Below are 18,705 nucleotides of genomic sequence, written 5' to 3' on the forward strand. Positions count from 1 at the left end.
CCCGCTACCCGGGTTTCCCAGCTGGCGCGCCGTTGCCATGGCAGCAGGGGGGCGCGGCTGACGTGCGGCGGCGTTTCCTGAAACATGGCGGCTGTCGAAGCGGCTGCGGACCCGGTAACGGGGCTGGTGGGCGCTGGACCAAAGGCGAAGGACGAAGAGGAGGAGGAAGAGGAGTCGCTGCCGCCGTGCGAGGCAGTGCGCTGGGCGCCAGTGGGGGCGGTGGCGGAGGCCGGGCCCGGGGCGGCGGCGTTCTCCGAAGAGGCGGCGGCCGAGGAGCCCGGAGTGGTCCCCGGCTCCCCGCCGGACTCCCCCGGCCGGACGCTGAGGCGGCTGCGGGCCGAAAGGCGGCGGTTGGACTCTGCGCTGCTCGCGCTGTCCTCGCATTTCGCGCAGGTGCAGTTCCGCTTGCGGCAGGTGGTGCGCGGGGCGCCGGCGGAGCAGCAGCGCCTCCTGCGCGAGCTCGAGGACTTCGCCTTCCGCGGCTGCCCTCACGTCCTGGGTTACGGGGGCTCGGAGGACCCCGCCAGCGATGATGGCGACGGGCTGCCGGGGGACCGACCACGGTTACGGGGCGAAGACCAGGTGAACAGCTGGGGCCGGGCCCCGAGGGATATGGGAATAGAAGGCTGGGTGGGTGGCGATGTTAACTCGAAAGCAGGTAGCACTGGTGAGGAACCGGCTAGTCTAGGTGGGTATGCGTGTCCCAGAAGAGACCCGACAGAGACCAGACAGAGAGGCCTGGGAAGCTGATGATGAGAGGTGTCCACCAAAGGTGTGGAAAGAGATGCAGGTGTGATGACATAAAAGGCAAAAGAGGGATGAGCGAGAAGAGTATTCAGACAGCAGAGGAACCAGCTGAAACAATACTGCTCCCACTCACCTTGTCATTGCTTCCAGTACCTAAGTCTTGAGCACGTTTGCTGATAGAATACCCCGACCCCAGGGATTGAGAAAATTGGTTAGCGAAGAGCAAGCGAATTGAAATCCATGGAAATTTAGATCTACTCCTTATCTGTGCTTTCCTAGAATCTAGAGAATGTCTTTTATCTTCCGATTCTCCTGTGTGAGAGCTTTGGTAAACAGTAAGTTCTCAGTAATTGAAAGAAATACAACTCCTGATTATATAAATTTACTAATGCTGGTATTTTTAAACTCCTTCCCATCCTACTTAATAACTAGATATTCTGAAGGAAGCACCTTTGGCAGCTGTGACAAGATTCATTCAGTTAGCTGGCACTAAGTCCTGAGAATTTGTATGACATCCACAGGCAACATTTCCTTACAGTTTTTGAACCTCTGTAAGTGCGTAATTGTAGATAGCTTGTAGCTTGTTGGGCTTTCTTTTCCCCACCTTTTTATTGTTTAGGTTACAATCCACATGTGGCTTTCTTCCCACTAAAATTGGTTTTAGCCAAGAAGACTTATCAGTAGCAGATATTGACTTGCTTATTTTAATCTGAATGTTTCCAGTACAAATCCTGTGTTTGCTGTACCACCCTTCTCTCCACATACCCACAGCTCCTTGCACAAGTCCCCATATTGCCAGGCTTTTAAGGAACAAATAGGATAGAATTACTGTGGTTGGGCTCTGTTCAGGAGTGAGGAGCACCGAAGGTTCTCTGTGGAGGTTTGGCTATTTGTTTTTACTTTTGGAGACACAGTACAGCTGGAAAAAAAAAAAAAAAGTTTCAAGATCAAACACCTGATGTGCAGCTGCAGTCTTGTGTGCGTATCTTGACACGTGAAGAAGTAGCACCAAAGCGGGGATGTGTTTGAACCAAATGATTTAGTATGTATCGGTTTCAGTTTTTCAGGGTTTTTACCCAGTATTTTATCTCACTTCATACTGGAAATTATTTATTTCCTGTCTTGCACCAGAGCTCATTGTTCTCACCTAGTAAACTTGTTTGCCCATAACTCCCGTAGATAGGTACTCAGTAATTACCGTCGCAGGTGAAGCGTTCAGCTGCTACACTCATGAAAATGGAATCAGTGTCTATGACTGGTTTCTTTCTTCTTGGATTTCATAGCTTGGGAAGGCTTACAATGAAAACAAAATTTTGCTACTTCTTTCCCTTTGGGCCAGTTAAACAACTGTCACCATAAGAGTTCAGTATTTAGTTATGTGTCCTTCTGAACATGATTGAGTTCAGTAACATACAGCAAGTGTATACTGAGAGCTTACCCTGTGCCAGACACTCAGCTTGGCCCTGGGGGTACAATCAAGGCCTTTGCCCTCAAGGAGTTCATAGAACTGGGGAGACAGACTCCTACACAGATCTTTAAAATGTAACATGAGCTAGCGTAAAAGTGTGTATAAAATACAGAGTATGTGGTCGGTTCTGCCTGAGGAAATCGAGGAAACCTCTTAAAGGATATCTAGGCCTTCATTCAGTGGGGGAGAACAGGATTCTGAGAAAAAAAAAAAACTGCGACTTTGGGAAACGATTGGAGAGCAGTATCCCCCGAGAGAAGGCTTGCTTTTCTATTAGACAAAACTAAAGCAAGAGGCTTGTTTTTTTAAGTAGCTAAACAAAAGTTAATTTGTTATTTTTCATTTGTTCTCTCTCATACCTTACTTCTGGAGGCCTTGGTAAGTACCATTTTAAGATTAAATTTAATATCCTATAGATATCTAGGAGAAGGCAATGGCAACCCACTCCAGTACTCTTGCCAGGAAGGTCCCATGGATGGAGGAGCCTGGTAGGCTTGCAGTCCACAGGATTGCTAGGAGTCGGACATGACTTCACTTTCACTTTTCACTTTCATGCATTGGAGAAGGAAATGGCAACCCATTCCAGTATTCTTGCCTGGAGAGTCCCAGGGACGGGAGAGCTGGGTGGGCTGCCGTCTATGGGGTCACACAGAGTCGGACACGACTGAAGCGACTTAGCAGTAGCATAGATATCTAGTTTAAAGTGCAGAGTTACACCTGCAAATAATTTGCTGCTTTTGCTTTTTATACTCAAGAAAGACAAGGGAGGGGCTTCCTGGGCAGTCCAGTGACTGAGACACTGCAGTCCCATTGCAGGGGGTGTAGGGATCCCTCATGCTGTGCAGTGCAGCAAAAAAAAAAAAAGTAAGGCAAGGAAGAACCAGTTTTTGAGAGCATATTGGCAACACTTTACCTCTCCAAAGAGTTTTTGTTTTGTTTTCTTGCCATACAGTACTGCATTTGGGATCATAGTTCCCCAGAGATTGAACCCACACCCCCTGCAGTGGAAGCACAGATTCCTAACCACTGGACCACCAGGGAAGAACCTCTCCAAAGGATTTTTAAGCATTTAAATGAAGAACTGACCCAGTGGCCAACAGTGAAAAAAGGAGTCACTGTTTAGGGAACCTTACCAGCCTTTTTTTTTTTTTTTTAAGAAAACTTATTACCTTCCCATTCCTATTACTTGGCTTTAGATTTTTTTTTCACTGCCTTAGGCACTTGCATTTATTCATTTGATTTTGCAATATATTGAAGGAGCTTCGACCTTAAAAAACTAGTTATGAGTTACCAAGCCTTTCTCTACACCCTTACCTCCAGATTCTCTTGCACAATTTGGCTGCCACAACTGTTCAGGAGAATTGGCTATGGAGGATGGCATGTTTAATTCCTGGAAGGCTTCCTGGATGAAATAAATTGTGTCAATCTTAACTAGAACTTTGTGGGGTGGGAGGGGGAAGCAGTGTTAACAAAAGGCTCCATTGTATTCATATCCTATTTCCAGTGAAGGAGAAATTCTTAAAACACACATTTAATATAGTCTCCCAGATGAAATAATTCTTTTTGAGTAGTCAGTCTCATGAATTCTGTTGGAGAAGGCAATGGCACCCCACTCCAGTACCCTTGCCTGGAAAATCCCATGGATGGAGGAGCCTGGTGGGCTACAGTCCATGGGGTCGCTAAGAGTCGGACATGACTGAGTGACTTCACTTTCACTTTTCACTCTCATGCATTGGGGAAGGCAATGGCAACCCACTCCAGTGTTCTTGCCTGGAGAATCCCAGGGACGGGGGAGCCTGGTGGGCTGCTGTCTATGGGGTCGCACAGAGTTGGACACGACTGAACTGACTTAGCAGCAGCAGCATGAATTCTGTATTTCATTTGGGTTACTTGGGAGCATTTTACATTTTAATAGTTGTTGTTGGCTTAAGAGGATTCTTAATATGTTCTGACTTTTCCTTTTCCTGTGAAATCGATCTAAATCTTTTCCTTTCTTAGAGTGAGCAGGAGAAACGGGAACGTCTGGAAACCCAAAGGGAGAAGCAAAAAGAACTGATCCTGCAGCTCAAAACCCAGCTCGATGACCTGGAAACATTTGCCTATCAAGAGGGCAGTTATGACTCCCTTCCACAGTCCGTGGTCTTGGAAAGACAGCGGGTGAGCAGATCTTGAGGCTCCTCCTTTACTGCCTCGGGTTCCTTTGTCCCTTCCAGCATTCACAGGATAGCCCTTCCCAGCTTGCTCACCCTCGGCCTCACCACTGGCCCAAATCAAAGGGAAATGTTACTACTACCTGGGACCAGTCTTTATTCACTCATGGAAACACAAGTGCCAAAGCTTTCTAATATGATGATGGAGCCTTTTTTTTTAAGTGGTGGTGGTTATTATTAATAGTCATATAATAATAACAACAATAATCTTTCATTTGATCATTAAAACCATTCTACTTGGGCACTTCATAGTAGTTTTATAAACTAGTTTTTTCCCCCAGCACCCGTTGAGAAATATTCCAGGACTCCTGACTTTAAAGCTGTATGTATTAAAGCAACACCTGGGCAGACAGGTAAATCTGCTGGTCAGAATACAGCCTCTCCTGTGTGTTTGTCTTCCTGGAGCCATGATATGGCTGTTTTTTCTGGCACAGCTGGAGTTATACATTATATGGTTTTCACATTGTTCCTCATATTGTCACTGGAATATTTTGGCTGTAACATGCCTGAGTATTTTGCAGAGCTTTTCCTTTAGTTGCCTAGAATAGCACAAAGGGGGATGAGAAGGTCTAGAGACTAGGGGAAATCAGTGTTTATTCTCTTGAAGGCCATGAGGGAATCTACTTTTGGGGCTTTTGGGATCATCAGCCACTTTGGATCATTCACACTGTTGTTCTCCTAAGTGAAGGTTACCTGGCCAGGTAGAAAATTTGCAGCAAGAAGAGCCATTCTGTTGGAATCAAGTGTCTTTATGTCTATAAGAGAAGTAAAGGGCCTGTGCCCTCACCTTGATTAGCAGTTGTGCCATTTTGTCCACAAATTTGATTTCCATTTAAGGGTAGAAGGGAGGCAACTAGTCAAGATTCTCCTTCTCCCTAACCCTCTCACTGAAAATTCCAAAGGGTGTGCTCATGGCTTTGGTCTTGGTAGGTGATCATTGATGAGTTAATAAAGAAACTGGACATGAATCTGAATGAGGACCTCAGCTCACTGTCCACTGAGGAGCTTCGACAGCGTGTGGATGCTGCTGTGGCTCAAATCGTCAACCCAGCCCGAGTGAAAGAACAGCTGGTTGAGCAGCTGAAAACTCAGATCCGAGACCTCGAGATGTTCATCAACTTCATCCAAGGTCAGAGCAGATGGCTGGACGTCGTCATAATTATATGTATTTTTGAGTACCAACACCTAATAGGGTCGGTCCTTGATGAACTGTTAAAGAGGTTTGATCACTTGGTAAGGGAGCCAACACAGTGGTGTGGAAAGGACATGGATTTTAGAACCATAGAGTTAAAATCTCAGCCCTGTTGTTCACCAACTTCATGTCCTTCATGGACTAAAGAGGGTAGGCAGTTTCCTAACCTCTTTCGTCTGGCTCTCCTCCTCCATAAAATGATGATTCATGTTTCCTGCCCTGAGCAAATAGTTAATGAGTCAGCTAGTATATTGCTAGTCACTGTTCCACAGAATGAAATACTATTTGTAAAAGTCTTGTCACACGGTAGGCACTAGTAAATAGTATTTCTCCTTTAAAAACCTGCCAAAATGAGTCTAAACAAGGGTCTTCTCTTCATAACCTCTGATTGTAGATGAAGTAGGAAGCCCGTTACAGACAGGGAGTGGACACTGTGAGTGCAAGGCTAGTGGGAAGACAGGAAGTGACTCCAGCAGAACTGGCAGCAGCAGACTGCCTCCAGGAAACAGCAAAAGTAAGTACAGCTTCCAGAATGGACAAATCGAGAGAGAGAGAAAGTGGACTAGCAGTTGCCTGGGCCTGGGGATTGGGGAGAAATGGGGAATGGAAAATGCCAGTGCTACATGGTTTCTTTGGAAGAGGATGGTTGCACAACTCTGATTATTAAAAAAACAAAACTGAATCATACACTTTTAATGGGTCAGTTGAATGTTATGTGAGTTATATCCCAAAATAGTTGTTATTAACCAAAATAGGTAAGTCCAGTGCCATCCTGGGTGGCTCTTGGCTTCATGCAGGACCTATACGGTAGGTCAGAAGCCAGACTGAATCTCAGCTTCTAAGCTATAGGTGGCACGTCTGACCACTACAGCCTCTCACTGATGAGTTACTGTGTTTCCTACGCAGCGAAGGCAGAAGATGTGAAGAGAGTTCGGGAGACAGGGCTGCACCTGATGCGGCGAGCGCTGGCAGTGCTGCAGATCTTTGCCGTCAGCCAGTTCGGGTGTGCCACGGGCCAGATCCCGCAGCCCCTGTGGCCGAGGGGCCAGGGCGACAGGGACTACTCTCCCTTGCTGAAGAGGCTGGAGGCATCAGTAGACAGGGTGAAGCTGCTTGCCCTGAGACACCAGGCGCACGACCACATCATCAGCTCCGCCAGCCTCCAGGACCTGTCTCTGGGAGGCAAGGACGAGCTGACCATGGCTGTGCGGAAGGAGCTGACAGTGGCTGTGAGGGACCTGCTGGCCCACGGGCTGTACGCCCCCTCACCAGGGATGAGCCTCGTCATGGCCCCCATCGCCTGTCTTCTGCCTGCCTTCTCCTCGGCCCCCGAGGCCATGCACCCCTGGGAGCTCTTTGTAAAGTACTACCACGCTAAGAACGGCCGCGCGTACGTGGAATCCCCAGCCCGAAAGCTCTCACAGTCTTTCGCCCTGCCTGTCACAGGAGGCACTGTGGTGACGCCCAAGCAGAGCCTCCTGACAGCCATCCACATGGTGCTGACGGAGCACGACCCTTTCAAGCGCAGTGCAGACTCAGAGCTGAAGGCCTTGGTGTGCCTGGCGCTGAATGAGCAGCGTCTCGTGTCCTGGATGAACCTCATCTGCAAGTCGGGGTCGCTCATCGAGCCCCACTACCAGCCCTGGAGCTACATGGCACACACAGGCTTTGAGAGCGCCCTCAACCTGCTCAGCCGCCTCAGCAGCCTCAAGTTCAGCCTCCCTGTAGACCTGGCTGTGCGCCAGCTCAAGAACATCAAAGACGCCTTTTGATGAGAGTGCCCTGGCACGAGACCAGCACCTTGCTCAGTGGGGATAGATGGCTCATCTTCTAGGGTAAAAGCAAGGATTAGGAGGAGGGGCTAAAGACATTTTCACCAGCCAGATAATACGAAGTCTGTTTTCCCCATCAACTAAGCATCTCAGAAAGATATGCTGGAGACCCTCTTGTTAAAAGCTTCAGCCCTGGTGTGTGTGCACATATGAGCACATGTACTTGAGCCTGTGGAAAAGAAGTCAGTCACGGGTACACCTTTGTCATGCCGCACCTGATTTTTAGAAAATCCAGGTTGCTGTAAGCATTCTCTTCACAGTGGTGAGTGAGTTGTTGGTCCTGGAAGAGATTTAACTTGAGGCTCCTGTCAGTCACGTTGGGAGTCATCTTCCTTCACTTGAAGCAGGTTTGTGAGAGTCCTGGGTCAGAATTTAAATTCCTTTTGTGAATACCAATGGCTCTGTCTTTCTGAGCCCAGGATCGGGGGAGGCCATGTCTGTTCCATAGCTTCCTCTAAAGCCGGGAGTGGAAGTATCCGAGAACAGTATTTCTAAGGGTATTAACCACAATTGGTTTTTTTCGTGGTGCCATAAACCTTGTGAGATCTTAGTTCCCTGACCAGGGATTGAACCGAGGCCTATAGTGGCGAAAGTGCCACATCTTCACCACTGGACTGCCAGGCAATTTCCCATGGTTGATTCTAATATGAGCCCTTTTTCACATAGACGTAAGAACTAAATTCTGTCCCTGACAAGGTAGTCATGGCCTAGGTGATGGTCTTTTAGTTTCAGAGCTCTTTTACAAGGACAACCACCACCTGGTACCATCTGCCCTGGCAAGTAACCTTTTCTCTGTGCACCTGCCAGCTCCCAAGAAGGAAATGTGGAGTCCTGGAGGCTGCTTGGTGGAGGAGGTCTGACCTCATGATAGTACTACAGCAGGGGTAGGAACTGTGGCCGATCACTGGTGATGGAGAAGGAGCTGAGCATTTCCTTGTAAAACTGACTCTAGATTGGTCATATTTGGTCTGTTTTAGCATTTTTAGTTCATATCTGCTATTCAGCTTGCATACTGCTCTGGGACTGACCAAAGATGAGCAAAGTGTATCACCTTCTGGAAAGCCAAATAGGTTCCCCAGCACTACTGATTCAGCATCATTTCATGTATTAAATTGCCAGCTGCACTTTGTGTCTGCACTGTAATGTAGTGCATTTTAACTTAATTTTGGGGGGTAAACTATTATTTAAGGTATATTCTTGGTAATTCATTAGAATGAGTCTTCCTTCATGTGAAACAGGATAAGTTAAAATATTGTGGAAAATGATAACCTGTGATTGCTAATAAAATCATAGTATTTTGTGTAGCTTCTCTGCAAAGACCTTAGAGACCATTGGCTTTGGTTTATAAGTCTGTCTGAGTGCTGTCAGCCCATCTGATCCAGATCAGTATTTCCTTGAGTAATGTCTGGCTCCTAGCCTTTCTGTCTCTTCTCTGCCCTCTGCCCCAGATCAACTCAGCTTTGGTGGTATTGCCCCCACCCCTTGAAAAATTCATGAAACAGTGCCCTTGGCATTTTCATGTCATTCTGTTCAGGCCTGCAGTCCTGTCCCCACAGCAAATCTAACGACACATACCACTTTCGGATTTGGCACTTTTTTTTTTTGGTTTTGCTGGGTCTTAATCGGAGCATGTGGGATCTAGTTCCTGGGATTGAGACCAGGCCCCCTACATTAGGAGCTCAGAGTCTTCACTGGACCACCAGGAAGTCCCAGATTTGGCACTTCTAAATTGATTTGTCTGGGGCTTCTCTGGTGACTCAGTGATAAACAATCCACCTGCTAATGCAGGAGACACTAGTTCAATCCCTATCCAGGAAGACCTCGCATACTCAGAGCAGCTAAGCCTGTGCACACAACTATTGAGGCTGTGGTCTAAAGCACAGGAGCTGGAACTACTCAGCCCACGTACTGCAACTATTGAAGCCTGTGTGCCCTAGAGCCCATGTTTTACAACAAGAGAAACCACCACACTGAGAAATGCGCTCCACAACTAGAGAAAACACCCATGCAGCAAGGAAGACGCATCACAACCAAAACTAAAAAAAAATAAAATCATATTTTAAAACTCACTCATCTGGGTACCATTTCAGTCAGTCAGTTCAGTTGCTCAGTCATGTCTGGACTGCGGCACACCAGGCCTCCCTGTCCATCACCAACTCTCAGAGCTTGTTCAGACTCATGTCTATCAACTCAGTGATGCCATCCAATCATCTCATCCTCTGTTGTCCCCTTCTCCTCCTGCCTTCAATCTTTCCCAGCATCAGGGTCTTTTCCAAGGAGTCAGTACTTTGCATCAGGAGGCCAAAGTATTGGAGCTTCAGCATCAGTCCTTCCAATGAATATTCAGGACTGATTTTCTTTAGGATTGACTGGCTTGATCTTGCAGTCCAAGGCACTCTCAAGAGTCTTCTCCAACACCACAGTTCAAAAGCATCAATTCTTCGGAGCTTAGTTTTCTTTATGGTCCACTCACGTCCATACATGACTATTGGAAAAAACATAACGTCGTTTAGGGTGGGTGATAAGTGCTATGGCCAGTATAATCCTCACAAAAACTTAACTGGTATGAAGGCTTTTATGCTAGCATCATGAGAAGCATTTTGTGTGTGTGTCTTCCAAATTTAATTCTCGCTACTTGTAAGGCAGGACAATATTATCCCCATTTTTGTAGTTAAGGAAACCTTACTGCAGATAGGGTTAAATATTTTGTTCCCATTTACTTGTTGGAAGAGCTGGGATTTGAACTCAAGTTGCCCCAATCCAAATCCTATTATCTTTATACTGTTATGTTACCTCATTACATCAGGCTGCTTCGAAATCTTTTGTTCCTCTCTCTCCTTTATCCACCCCATCACTTCACCGTCACTCTGGGGACGTCAAGGTATTTTCCACATACCTGCCAGAAATTTCAGCTGCCAAATGACTGGACTGTAGGGAGATGGACAGCCATTGTTGTGCCAAGTGCTTCATGAAACTTAAAGATGTGTAGAGACAGAGACAAACATGCCAGCCATCACACATCTACTAGTCACTGGTAACATCTGCAGTATAACTGAGGACAGAGGTCTCTGCTTGGCTTGGAGTGGGGCAGACAGGATGAAGAAGGAGAGAGAGAACTGTCAGCTCAGGTCTAAGGCTAGGCAAGATCAAAATGAAAGGGAGCCATGGATATGTATCCAGTGAAAGTGCAGGGTCCATGGTATGATCTGCAAGGTGTTAAAGATTCCCAAAGTGCTCTGCCTTCATTCATTCACTACTGACCACACACCAACTGCTTGGGCCAGGCTAGGTGCTCAGGACTTACCTCTCTCTGCCTTCAAGGAACAAGATTTAGCAAAGGAGACACCAAACCGATTGGAGATTTTAGTACCTTGTTAAATTGCTGGGATCTATCCCGTTTTTTATTTAGTAGCTCTGGGGTGGGGCCTCAGAAGTTGCATTTCTAACAAGTTCCCACACTTGTTACAGTTACACTGATCCTGCTGGTCTAGGGACCACACTCTGACAACCACTGTCCCAAACCAACTGAAATATGTTCTACAATAAATTAAGTGTGGACTGGATTGCTGAGGGAGCATAGAGAAGGAAGAGATGAATTCTGCCTGGGAGAATTCTACAGTGGCCTTGAAGGATGGATTGGATAGGATTTTGCCTGGCTACAGAGGAGGCGAAGAATAAAGAAACATGAAACAGCCTGAGTGAAGACCCTGGGCTCAGAAGAGGTTGGATCTTTGAGTAGTTGAGCTGGCTGGAACCTGAGGGGATGTGAAGGGTGGTGTGGAGGAGACAGGAACTTACACTGCAAGGAAGACAGGAAGGGAGAGTTCAAACTTTGGTTTGAGCCAACAAAGGATTTCAGGCAGATGAAGAGGCAGTACTGAAGTAGTGTGTTAAGGACTTTCCTGGTGGTACGATGAATAACACACTGCCTGCCAATTCAGGGGACACAGATTCAATCCCTGGTCCAGGAAGATTCCACATTCCACAGAGCAACTAATGAAGCCTGTGTGCCACAACTACTGAGCCTGAGCTCTAGGGCCCACGAGCCACAACTACTAAAGCCCACACACCCAGAACGTGTGCTCCACAAGAGAAGCCACCATCATGTGAAGCCCATGCACCACAACTAAAGAGTAGCCCCCACTCTCCACAACTAGAGAAAGCCCACACAGCAATGAAGACCCAGTGCAGCCAAAAATAAACAATTATTTTTTTGAAGAGTTGTGTTTAGAGAAGTTTCTCAAAATAAGACCTGTAGCTCATGACTCCACTCCAGACCCGAATTGGAGTCTCTTCAGTTGGCGATGCATATTTGATAAATATCCCAAGCAATTTTGATCCACCCAAAGTTTTGAGGAGGGACTGGAGAAGACAACCGAAGCTGGATCAGTTAGGGCGCTGGTGGGGAAAAATTGACTTAAAAGGTGAAATTCACAGGATTTAGTTACTAATTTGATTTGGAGAGTTTAGCATGTGAGAAGAGTTCAAGGCAATGATAAGATTTCAGGGTTTTGTTTCTATTTTCCAAGAGAGAAACAGCAAAAGAGACAGAAGCAAATAAGGGAGCTGAAAGAAGACCATGGAGGTGGAGATGGACAGGGTGTGTGGTGCAGCGGCAAAAGCACAGGCTTGGAAATGGGGGTGCCATGCTCTGTGGCACCAATTTTGTGACTTTGCTGCTCTAAAACTGTCCTCTAATCTTTGAGAGGCCCAACTAGATAAGCTCTGAGGTCCTTTCCAACTCTAAAACATCATATTCTGAGTTAAAACATTTTAATTTAATATAAAAATGTCAGTTCAGTTCAGTTCAGTCGCTCAGTCGTGTCCGACTCTTCGCGACCCCATGAATCGCAGCACGCCAGGCCTCCCTGTCCATCACCATCTCCCGGAGTTCACTCAGACTCACGTCCATCGAGTCAGTGATGCCATCCAGCCATCTCATCCTCGGTCGTCCCCTTCTCCTGCCCCCAATCCCTCCCAGCATCAGAGTCTTTTCCAATGAGTCAACTCTTCCCATGAGGTGGCCAAAGTATTGGAGCTTCAGCTTTAGCATCATTCCTTCAAAGAAATCCCAGGGCTGATCTCCTTCAGAATGGACTGGTTGGATCTCCTTGCACTCCAAGGGACTCTCAAGAGTCTTCTCCAACACCACAGTTCAAAAGCATCAATTCTTCGGCGCTCAGCCTTCTTCACAGTCCAACTCTCACATCCATACATGACCACAGGAAAAACCATAGCCTTGACTAGATGGACCTTAGTCGGCAAAGTAATGTGTCTGCTTTTGAATATACTATCTAGGTTGGTCATAACTTTTCTTCCAAGGAGTAAGCGTCTTTTAATTTCATGGCTGCAGTCACCATCTGCAGTGATTTTGGAGCCCCCCAAAATAAAGTCTGACACTGTTTCCACTATTTCCCCATCTATTTCCCATGAAGTGATGGGACCAGATGCCATGATCTTCGTTTTCTGAATGTTGAGCTTTAAGCCAACTTTTTCACTCTCCTCTTTCACTTTGATCAAGAGGCTTTTCAGTTCCTCTTCACTTTCTGCCATAAGGGTGGTGTCATCTGCATATCTGAGGTTATCGATATTTCTCTGGGCAATCTTGATTCCAGCTTGTGTTTCTTCCAGCCCAGCGTTTCTCATGATGTACTCTGCATAGAAGTTAAATAAGCAGGGTGACAATATACAGCCTTGACGTACTCCTTTTCCTATTTGGAACCAGTCTGTTGTTCCATGTCCAGTTCTAACTGTTGCTTCCTGAAAATTAGAGATACCAAGGGAACATTTCATGCAAAGATGGGCTCGATAAAGGACAGAAATGGTATGGACCTAACAGAAGCAGAAGATATTAAGAAGAGGTGGCAAGAATACACAGAAGAACTGTACAAAAAAGATCTTCACGACCCAGATAATCATGATGATGTGATCACTAATCTAGAGCCAGACATCTTGGAAAGTGAAGTCAAGTGGGCCTTAGAAAGCATCACTTCGAACAAAGCTAGTGGAGGTGATGGAATTCCAGTTGAGCTGTTTCAAATCCTGAAAGATGATGCTGTGAAAGTGCTGCACTCAATATGCCAGCAAATTTGGAAAACTCAGCAGTGGCCACAGGACTGGAAAAGGTCCATTTTCATTCCAATCCCAAAGAAAGGCAATGCCAAAGAATGCTCAAACTACCGCACAACTGCACTCATCTCACAAGCTAGTAAAGTAATGCTCAAAATTCTCCAAGCCAGGCTTCAGCAAAACGTGAACTGTGAACTCCCTGATGTTCAAGCTGGTTTTAGAAAAGGCAGAGGAACCAGAGATCAAATTGCCAACATCTGCTGGATCATGGAAAAAGCAAGAGAGTTCCAGAAAAACATCTATTTCTGCTTTATGGACTATGCCAAAGCCTTTGACTGTGTGGATCACAATAAACTGTGGGAAAAAATGTAAGTATTGATACATAATTAGGGTGATAAACCATTGAAATGAAGTCCTGAGGGCTGCAGGGAAAATTGGTCCCCAAAGAGTCTCCAGAGAAGAAATGATGAAACCCTGATTGTTCCCATGGCTTGCCCAAGACCTACAGATTTGTAAGTGTTCAGATGAGCAAAAACTGTAAGATGGTTTCTCTTGAACTTGAAAGACAACTGCATTGGGAGTGTGGAGTCTTAGCCACTGGACCACCAGGGAGTCCCTGAAGAGTTTTCTTTGGCAAACAATCTCATGGTCTAAGAGCTTCGCTGGTGGCTTAGAGGGTAAAGAATCCATCTGTGATGAAAGCGGGAAACCTGAGTTAGATCCCTGGAAGATCAAACTGGAGGAAGGAAGATCCCCTGGAGAAGGTAATGACAACCCACTCTAGTATTCTTGTCTGGAAAATCCCATGGACAGAGGAGCCTGGCAGGCTACAGTCCAGAGGTCGCAAAGCATCAGACATGATGGAGCAACTAACACTTTGCTTTTGCTTTGCTTTTTGCTCAATTACTTACTAGTTGTGGACTTGGGGCAAATTACTCAACCTCTCCAAACTACAGTATCTTCAACTGTAGAATAGAGATAACAGTATCTCCTAGTGTTGTTATGAGGATCAAAAGATAATGTACGTAAATACATTAACTTGTCCTGACACAAGGCATGCAGCTCCTGGCATCACTATAATCATCTTTCACCTCTCTTATTTTGGAGAAGGAAATGGCAATCCACTCCAGTACTCTTGCCTGGAAAATCCCATGGATGGAGGAGCCTGGCAGGCTACAATCTACGGGGTCGCAAAGAGTCGGACACGACTGAGCGACTTCACCTCACTTCACCTCTTATTTTAGTCGGTTTCTGACCTAGCTAAACTCTAAAGGTTGAGGGCAAGCACCCTCGTTTGATTGATGTTCGTCTCGTCATTATACCTAAGAGTGCACACAGTTGGCACTAATAAATGTCCTATTTTGTTTCTGATTCTTCCAAGGCGAAAAAGGAAATTTCAAACTGTGTCTCCCCACCCTCTAGCGCCAGAGAAAGGACCTACAAGTGGAGCAGCGGAGCAGCTGTGTCCATCTTAAAAGCCTTCCGCGAGAGACAAAATTCCTTTGCCCCGTCTACTGCAGGAGCTGCTAATAAAGTTTGATTTGAATAAACGAGCCGCCAGACCTTACTTTCGCCTCAAGGGCTTCTTCCTCCTTCAACACGGATTCTAAGCGCCTCGGAAGAGGCGGGGAGAAGCCCAAAGAGGCGGGACAGGAAGTGAGATCACGCTCCTCGGGGTGAAAGGTTAGCAGAAGTGCCCTTTCTTCCTTTCTGCTGTAGTCCCGAGTGGTAGCTACCGGTGAGTAGTGGTGATGGTTGGGGTTTCCAATCCGCCGCCATCCGAGGCCTAGGAGTCGAGTTGCGGGGTGGTGCGTGGTGCTTTCCCTTCTCCGGTCTCTGGCGGCTTCCTACCAGGTCTTGTTCTGCGAGCAGGGCCCGCAGGCAACCTGAACCGAGACGGCAGTGAGCGCAGCTGAAGTTCCGGGGCCCACAGCCTGAGCTGGCGGATTTCTGAGCGACCCCTTCTCCTTCCTCTGCAGAAATGGGCAAGTTCATGAAACCCGGGAAGGTGGTACTGGTCCTGGCCGGTCGCTACTCCGGACGCAAAGCGGTCATCGTGAAGGTACCAGCCCCCCGGGCCTGTGCGCCTTTATCCCGTGAATGGGCTGGGCTGGTGGGCAGCTTGAAATTCAAGACCCAGTTTGGGGTCATTACTCCCTGAGCATTGCGGGGCGGGGGGGTTGTGAATGCATGAGACCTTTTGAGAAAGACGCAAAATAAACAAACGGGAGTTCAGTTGGGTAGTTAACACCTAACGCTGTCCTCTGTCAGAAAGGCTTTTAATAATAGTAATGGCCAAGGTTTATGAACTCTTGCTTGGTCCGTGGCACTGTCTTACAGGTGTCGTCATGTCCAGTCCTTACCGTTACTGCAGGGTTGCTTTCTATTGCAGAGGTTTAGAGGTGTAGAGTTTCACCTGTACCGCTGCAAGGGACTCCGTGAAAAGAGAAATTTTTTCTAGTCCAAATGGTCACTTAGCATAACCTAGCTCTTCGGTGTTTGCTTTCTGCCTACGTCTCCAGCCTTTTATGACATTTCCCTAAGCTCTGGTCACCTATATCACTGTTTTTAACTGGGGCGCCCTTGGTTCCCCTTCCTCCATCTCCCACATCCTGTCTCTACCTCTGGAGGAGATGAAGAGTAAAGTCCTGAGAACTGGTGCTTGACGTATAGCAGTCACTAATTATGATTGTTCATTGTCTTTACAATTTAAGTCTTTTACTTCCCAGGCACCCTACCTTCCCAGTGGGAAAGATACCTCCCTTTTCACTGTTACTCTTTGAGCATCTAGCATAGCACTTAGAATGTTTGCTGTGTGGTTTTTACAGTAATGGGTCTGAGAGGCTTAGGGACAGGGTTATTCTAGCACAGGGCCTAAATGGCTGGTAACATGTAATTCTTGCTCCTTCAGAACATTGATGATGGCACCTCAGACCGACCCTACAGCCATGCTCTGGTGGCTGGAATTGATCGCTATCCCCGCAAAGTGACAGCTGCCATGGGCAAGAAGAAAATCGCCAAGAGGTCAAAGATCAAGTCTTTTGTGAAAGTTTATAATTATAATCACCTCATGCCCACAAGGTGAGCATCTCAAGAATGGAAATGAAAATGACTTCCTTTGCCCCTTCTCTGCCCTACTGAATAAGAAGACAACCTGGTGGCCACTGTAGTGTGGGGAGAGACATCATTTTGAATTTGTCATTGGCAGTGGTTTCCAGTATTGTCTCTTTTACTGTTCACTTTGGGCTTCCCTGGAGGCTCAGAGGTTAAAGCATCTGCCTGCAATGTGGGAGACCTGGGTTCGATCCCTGGGTCGGGAAGATCCCCTGGAGAAGGAAATGGCAACCCATTCCAGTACTCTTGCTTGGAGAGTCCCATGGACAGAGGAGTCTGGTGGGCTACAGTCCACGGGGTCGCAAAGAGTCGGACACGACTAAGCGACTTCACTGTTCACTTTCCTGTGAAAACACTTCTGAAGTGTCTTCCCTGACTTGGCCAAGCTTAGGTGTTGAGAGATTGTTCCATTTGTTTGCAGCCACAGTAAAACACAGGATCTGGACTGCCCTCTTTCTCTCTCAAGGATAATAGTATTATAGGATAGGGTTGTTGTGGGAAATTGAGAGAAGGAAGCATGAAGTTTTTCAGTGGTTTGAATCTGTGTAGATGATTTTGTTAAAATTGGATGTTTCCAGAAAATGTCATCGGGACTTTAGCCTGTGTTGATAACTCCTGTAGAGTCAGGCCGTAACATGCCAGTGTCCCAGGAGTGGGATGGAGGGGAGAGGGCCCTGGTGGCCTGTGGGCTGCTCCTACCTTCCTGCCATTGTCCCCAGGTACTCTGTGGATATCCCCTTGGACAAAACTGTTGTCAACAAGGATGTCTTCAGAGACCCTGCTCTCAAACGCAAGGCCCGACGAGAGGCAAAGGTCAAGTTTGAGGAGAGGTAAGAAGGCTTTGGTAGTGAATGTTGGAGTGTGGTTTCACTGTCCTCCATGAAGACAGTTTTGTCTTCTGTGATTCCTGCTCTCATTTGTGTCTTTTTTCTTCCCCCCTCCAGATACAAGACTGGCAAGAACAAATGGTTCTTCCAGAAGCTGCGGTTTTAGGTCTGTCTCAATAAAAATATTTTAAAAGTGTGCATGTGTCTGCCTATTTCCTGTGTTATTAAACTGGAAAATGACATGGGTGCATGAGGGACTGTGGGAAAAGATACAAGACCGGCAAGAACAAATGGTTCTTCCAGAAGCTGCGATTTTAGGTTTGTCTCAGTTAATAAAAATATATTTTTTTTAAAGTCCACATGTCTGTCTATTTCCTGTGTTATTAAACTGGGAAATGACATTGGTGCATGAGGGACTGTGGGAAAATGTAAAATAAAAGCTATGTCTGCTTTTATGAGACATGGGCTACTTCTGTCCTCAGCCTCATAATCCTTTAATGGTCTGAACGGGTAGAATGTGATACTGTCCTGTTTCCCCAGAAGAGCTATCTGGACAATTTTACGTGTGAACTTGTTTAAGCTTCCCTGGCTTCCACCCCATTACATGTTTAGAGAACCCTCCACACACACACATGTACATTGTAACATCTGAAGACCCCTCTAAGAGCACACCATCTTTGGATTGAGAATTGCTGAATTGTGGTTTGTTGAACCCCTGTGCCAGATTATTCAAGTGCTATTTGGAAGAGAACCACACTGGAGAACTGCTGTAGATGGGGGTGGACACCAGCAATGAAGGCTTGAGCCACAGTGCCACCATTCCTGTTTGCATAAGGGAGAGATCCCAAATGGTCTGGCAAGAAAGGGGTTTAGGCTCTGACTTGGCACCACTGGACTGCAGAAAAGGTATTTGGCCCTTTTAGCTGACATTTCACCTCTCATTGGGTACTTAACTGTGACCAGGTTTTCCTGATGAAATAGGCTCTCTAGCCAAGCCGGTTCTAAGCTACTAAATGGACTAGGATTCAAATGGGCCTACTTGCCAAGCCTCAAACTTGGCATACTTACATGAGGAGTACAGGGACTGAGAAAGGGGCCCAAAATAGTGGGAAGCCCTGGATTGGGTGAAAATACAAGACATCCTGCAGTATTTAATTATACTTGGATTTGACTCACCTTTGAGTGCTGAATGGCTCTATGAAATTCTCCAGGCAAGAATACAGGGGGGAAAAAAAAAAATACAGGG

General features: G+C 46.6%; 2 protein-coding genes across 6 annotated transcripts; both read left to right on the forward strand.

The window, feature by feature from the left end:
* On the forward strand, nt 8-8,768 carry RUNDC1 (RUN domain containing 1). 2 transcript variants are annotated; one of them, XM_013972442.2, is made up of 6 exons: nt 8-582; nt 2,588-2,593; nt 4,214-4,372; nt 5,356-5,554; nt 6,012-6,131; nt 6,524-8,768. In XM_013972442.2, the coding sequence occupies exons 1-6, from the start codon at nt 85-87 to the stop codon at nt 7,387-7,389; spliced, it is 1,848 nt and encodes a 615-aa protein (XP_013827896.2). In that variant the 5' UTR covers nt 8-84; the 3' UTR covers nt 7,390-8,768. The 2 variants fall into 2 exon arrangements, with proteins under 2 accessions (XP_013827896.2, XP_017920646.1); XM_018065157.1 differs by lacking the exon at nt 2,588-2,593 and having other exon boundaries at nt 10-582.
* Nucleotides 15,148-17,818, forward strand: RPL27 (ribosomal protein L27). 4 transcript variants are annotated; one of them, XM_005693884.3, is made up of 5 exons: nt 15,148-15,256; nt 15,498-15,580; nt 16,430-16,599; nt 17,352-17,462; nt 17,729-17,818. In XM_005693884.3, the coding sequence occupies exons 2-5, from the start codon at nt 15,500-15,502 to the stop codon at nt 17,775-17,777; spliced, it is 411 nt and encodes a 136-aa protein (XP_005693941.1). In that variant the 5' UTR covers nt 15,148-15,256; nt 15,498-15,499; the 3' UTR covers nt 17,778-17,818. The 4 variants fall into 4 exon arrangements, with proteins under 4 accessions (XP_005693941.1, XP_005693940.1, XP_017920649.1 ...); XM_005693883.3 differs by lacking the exon at nt 17,729-17,818 and adding an exon at nt 17,577-17,656; XM_018065160.1 differs by having other exon boundaries at nt 15,157-15,256; nt 15,391-15,580; nt 17,729-17,815.

Source organism: Capra hircus, chromosome 19, assembly GCF_001704415.2.
Source record: "Capra hircus breed San Clemente chromosome 19, ASM170441v1, whole genome shotgun sequence".
Classification (NCBI taxonomy): domain Eukaryota; kingdom Metazoa; phylum Chordata; class Mammalia; order Artiodactyla; family Bovidae; genus Capra; species Capra hircus.

Coding starts and splice junctions, on each gene's coding strand:
- RUNDC1 (XM_013972442.2), top strand. CDS start 85: ATGGCGGCTGTCGAAGCGGCTGCGGACCCGGTAACGGGGCTGGTGGGC. Junction 4,373..5,355: donor TGGTCTTGGAAAGACAGCGG/GTGAGCAGATCT, acceptor TGGTCTTGGTAG/GTGATCATTGATGAGTTAAT. Junction 5,555..6,011: donor GTTCATCAACTTCATCCAAG/GTCAGAGCAGAT, acceptor CTCTGATTGTAG/ATGAAGTAGGAAGCCCGTTA.
- RPL27 (XM_005693884.3), top strand. CDS start 15,500: ATGGGCAAGTTCATGAAACCCGGGAAGGTGGTACTGGTCCTGGCCGGT. Junction 15,581..16,429: donor GCAAAGCGGTCATCGTGAAG/GTACCAGCCCCC, acceptor TTGCTCCTTCAG/AACATTGATGATGGCACCTC. Junction 16,600..17,351: donor AATCACCTCATGCCCACAAG/GTGAGCATCTCA, acceptor CATTGTCCCCAG/GTACTCTGTGGATATCCCCT.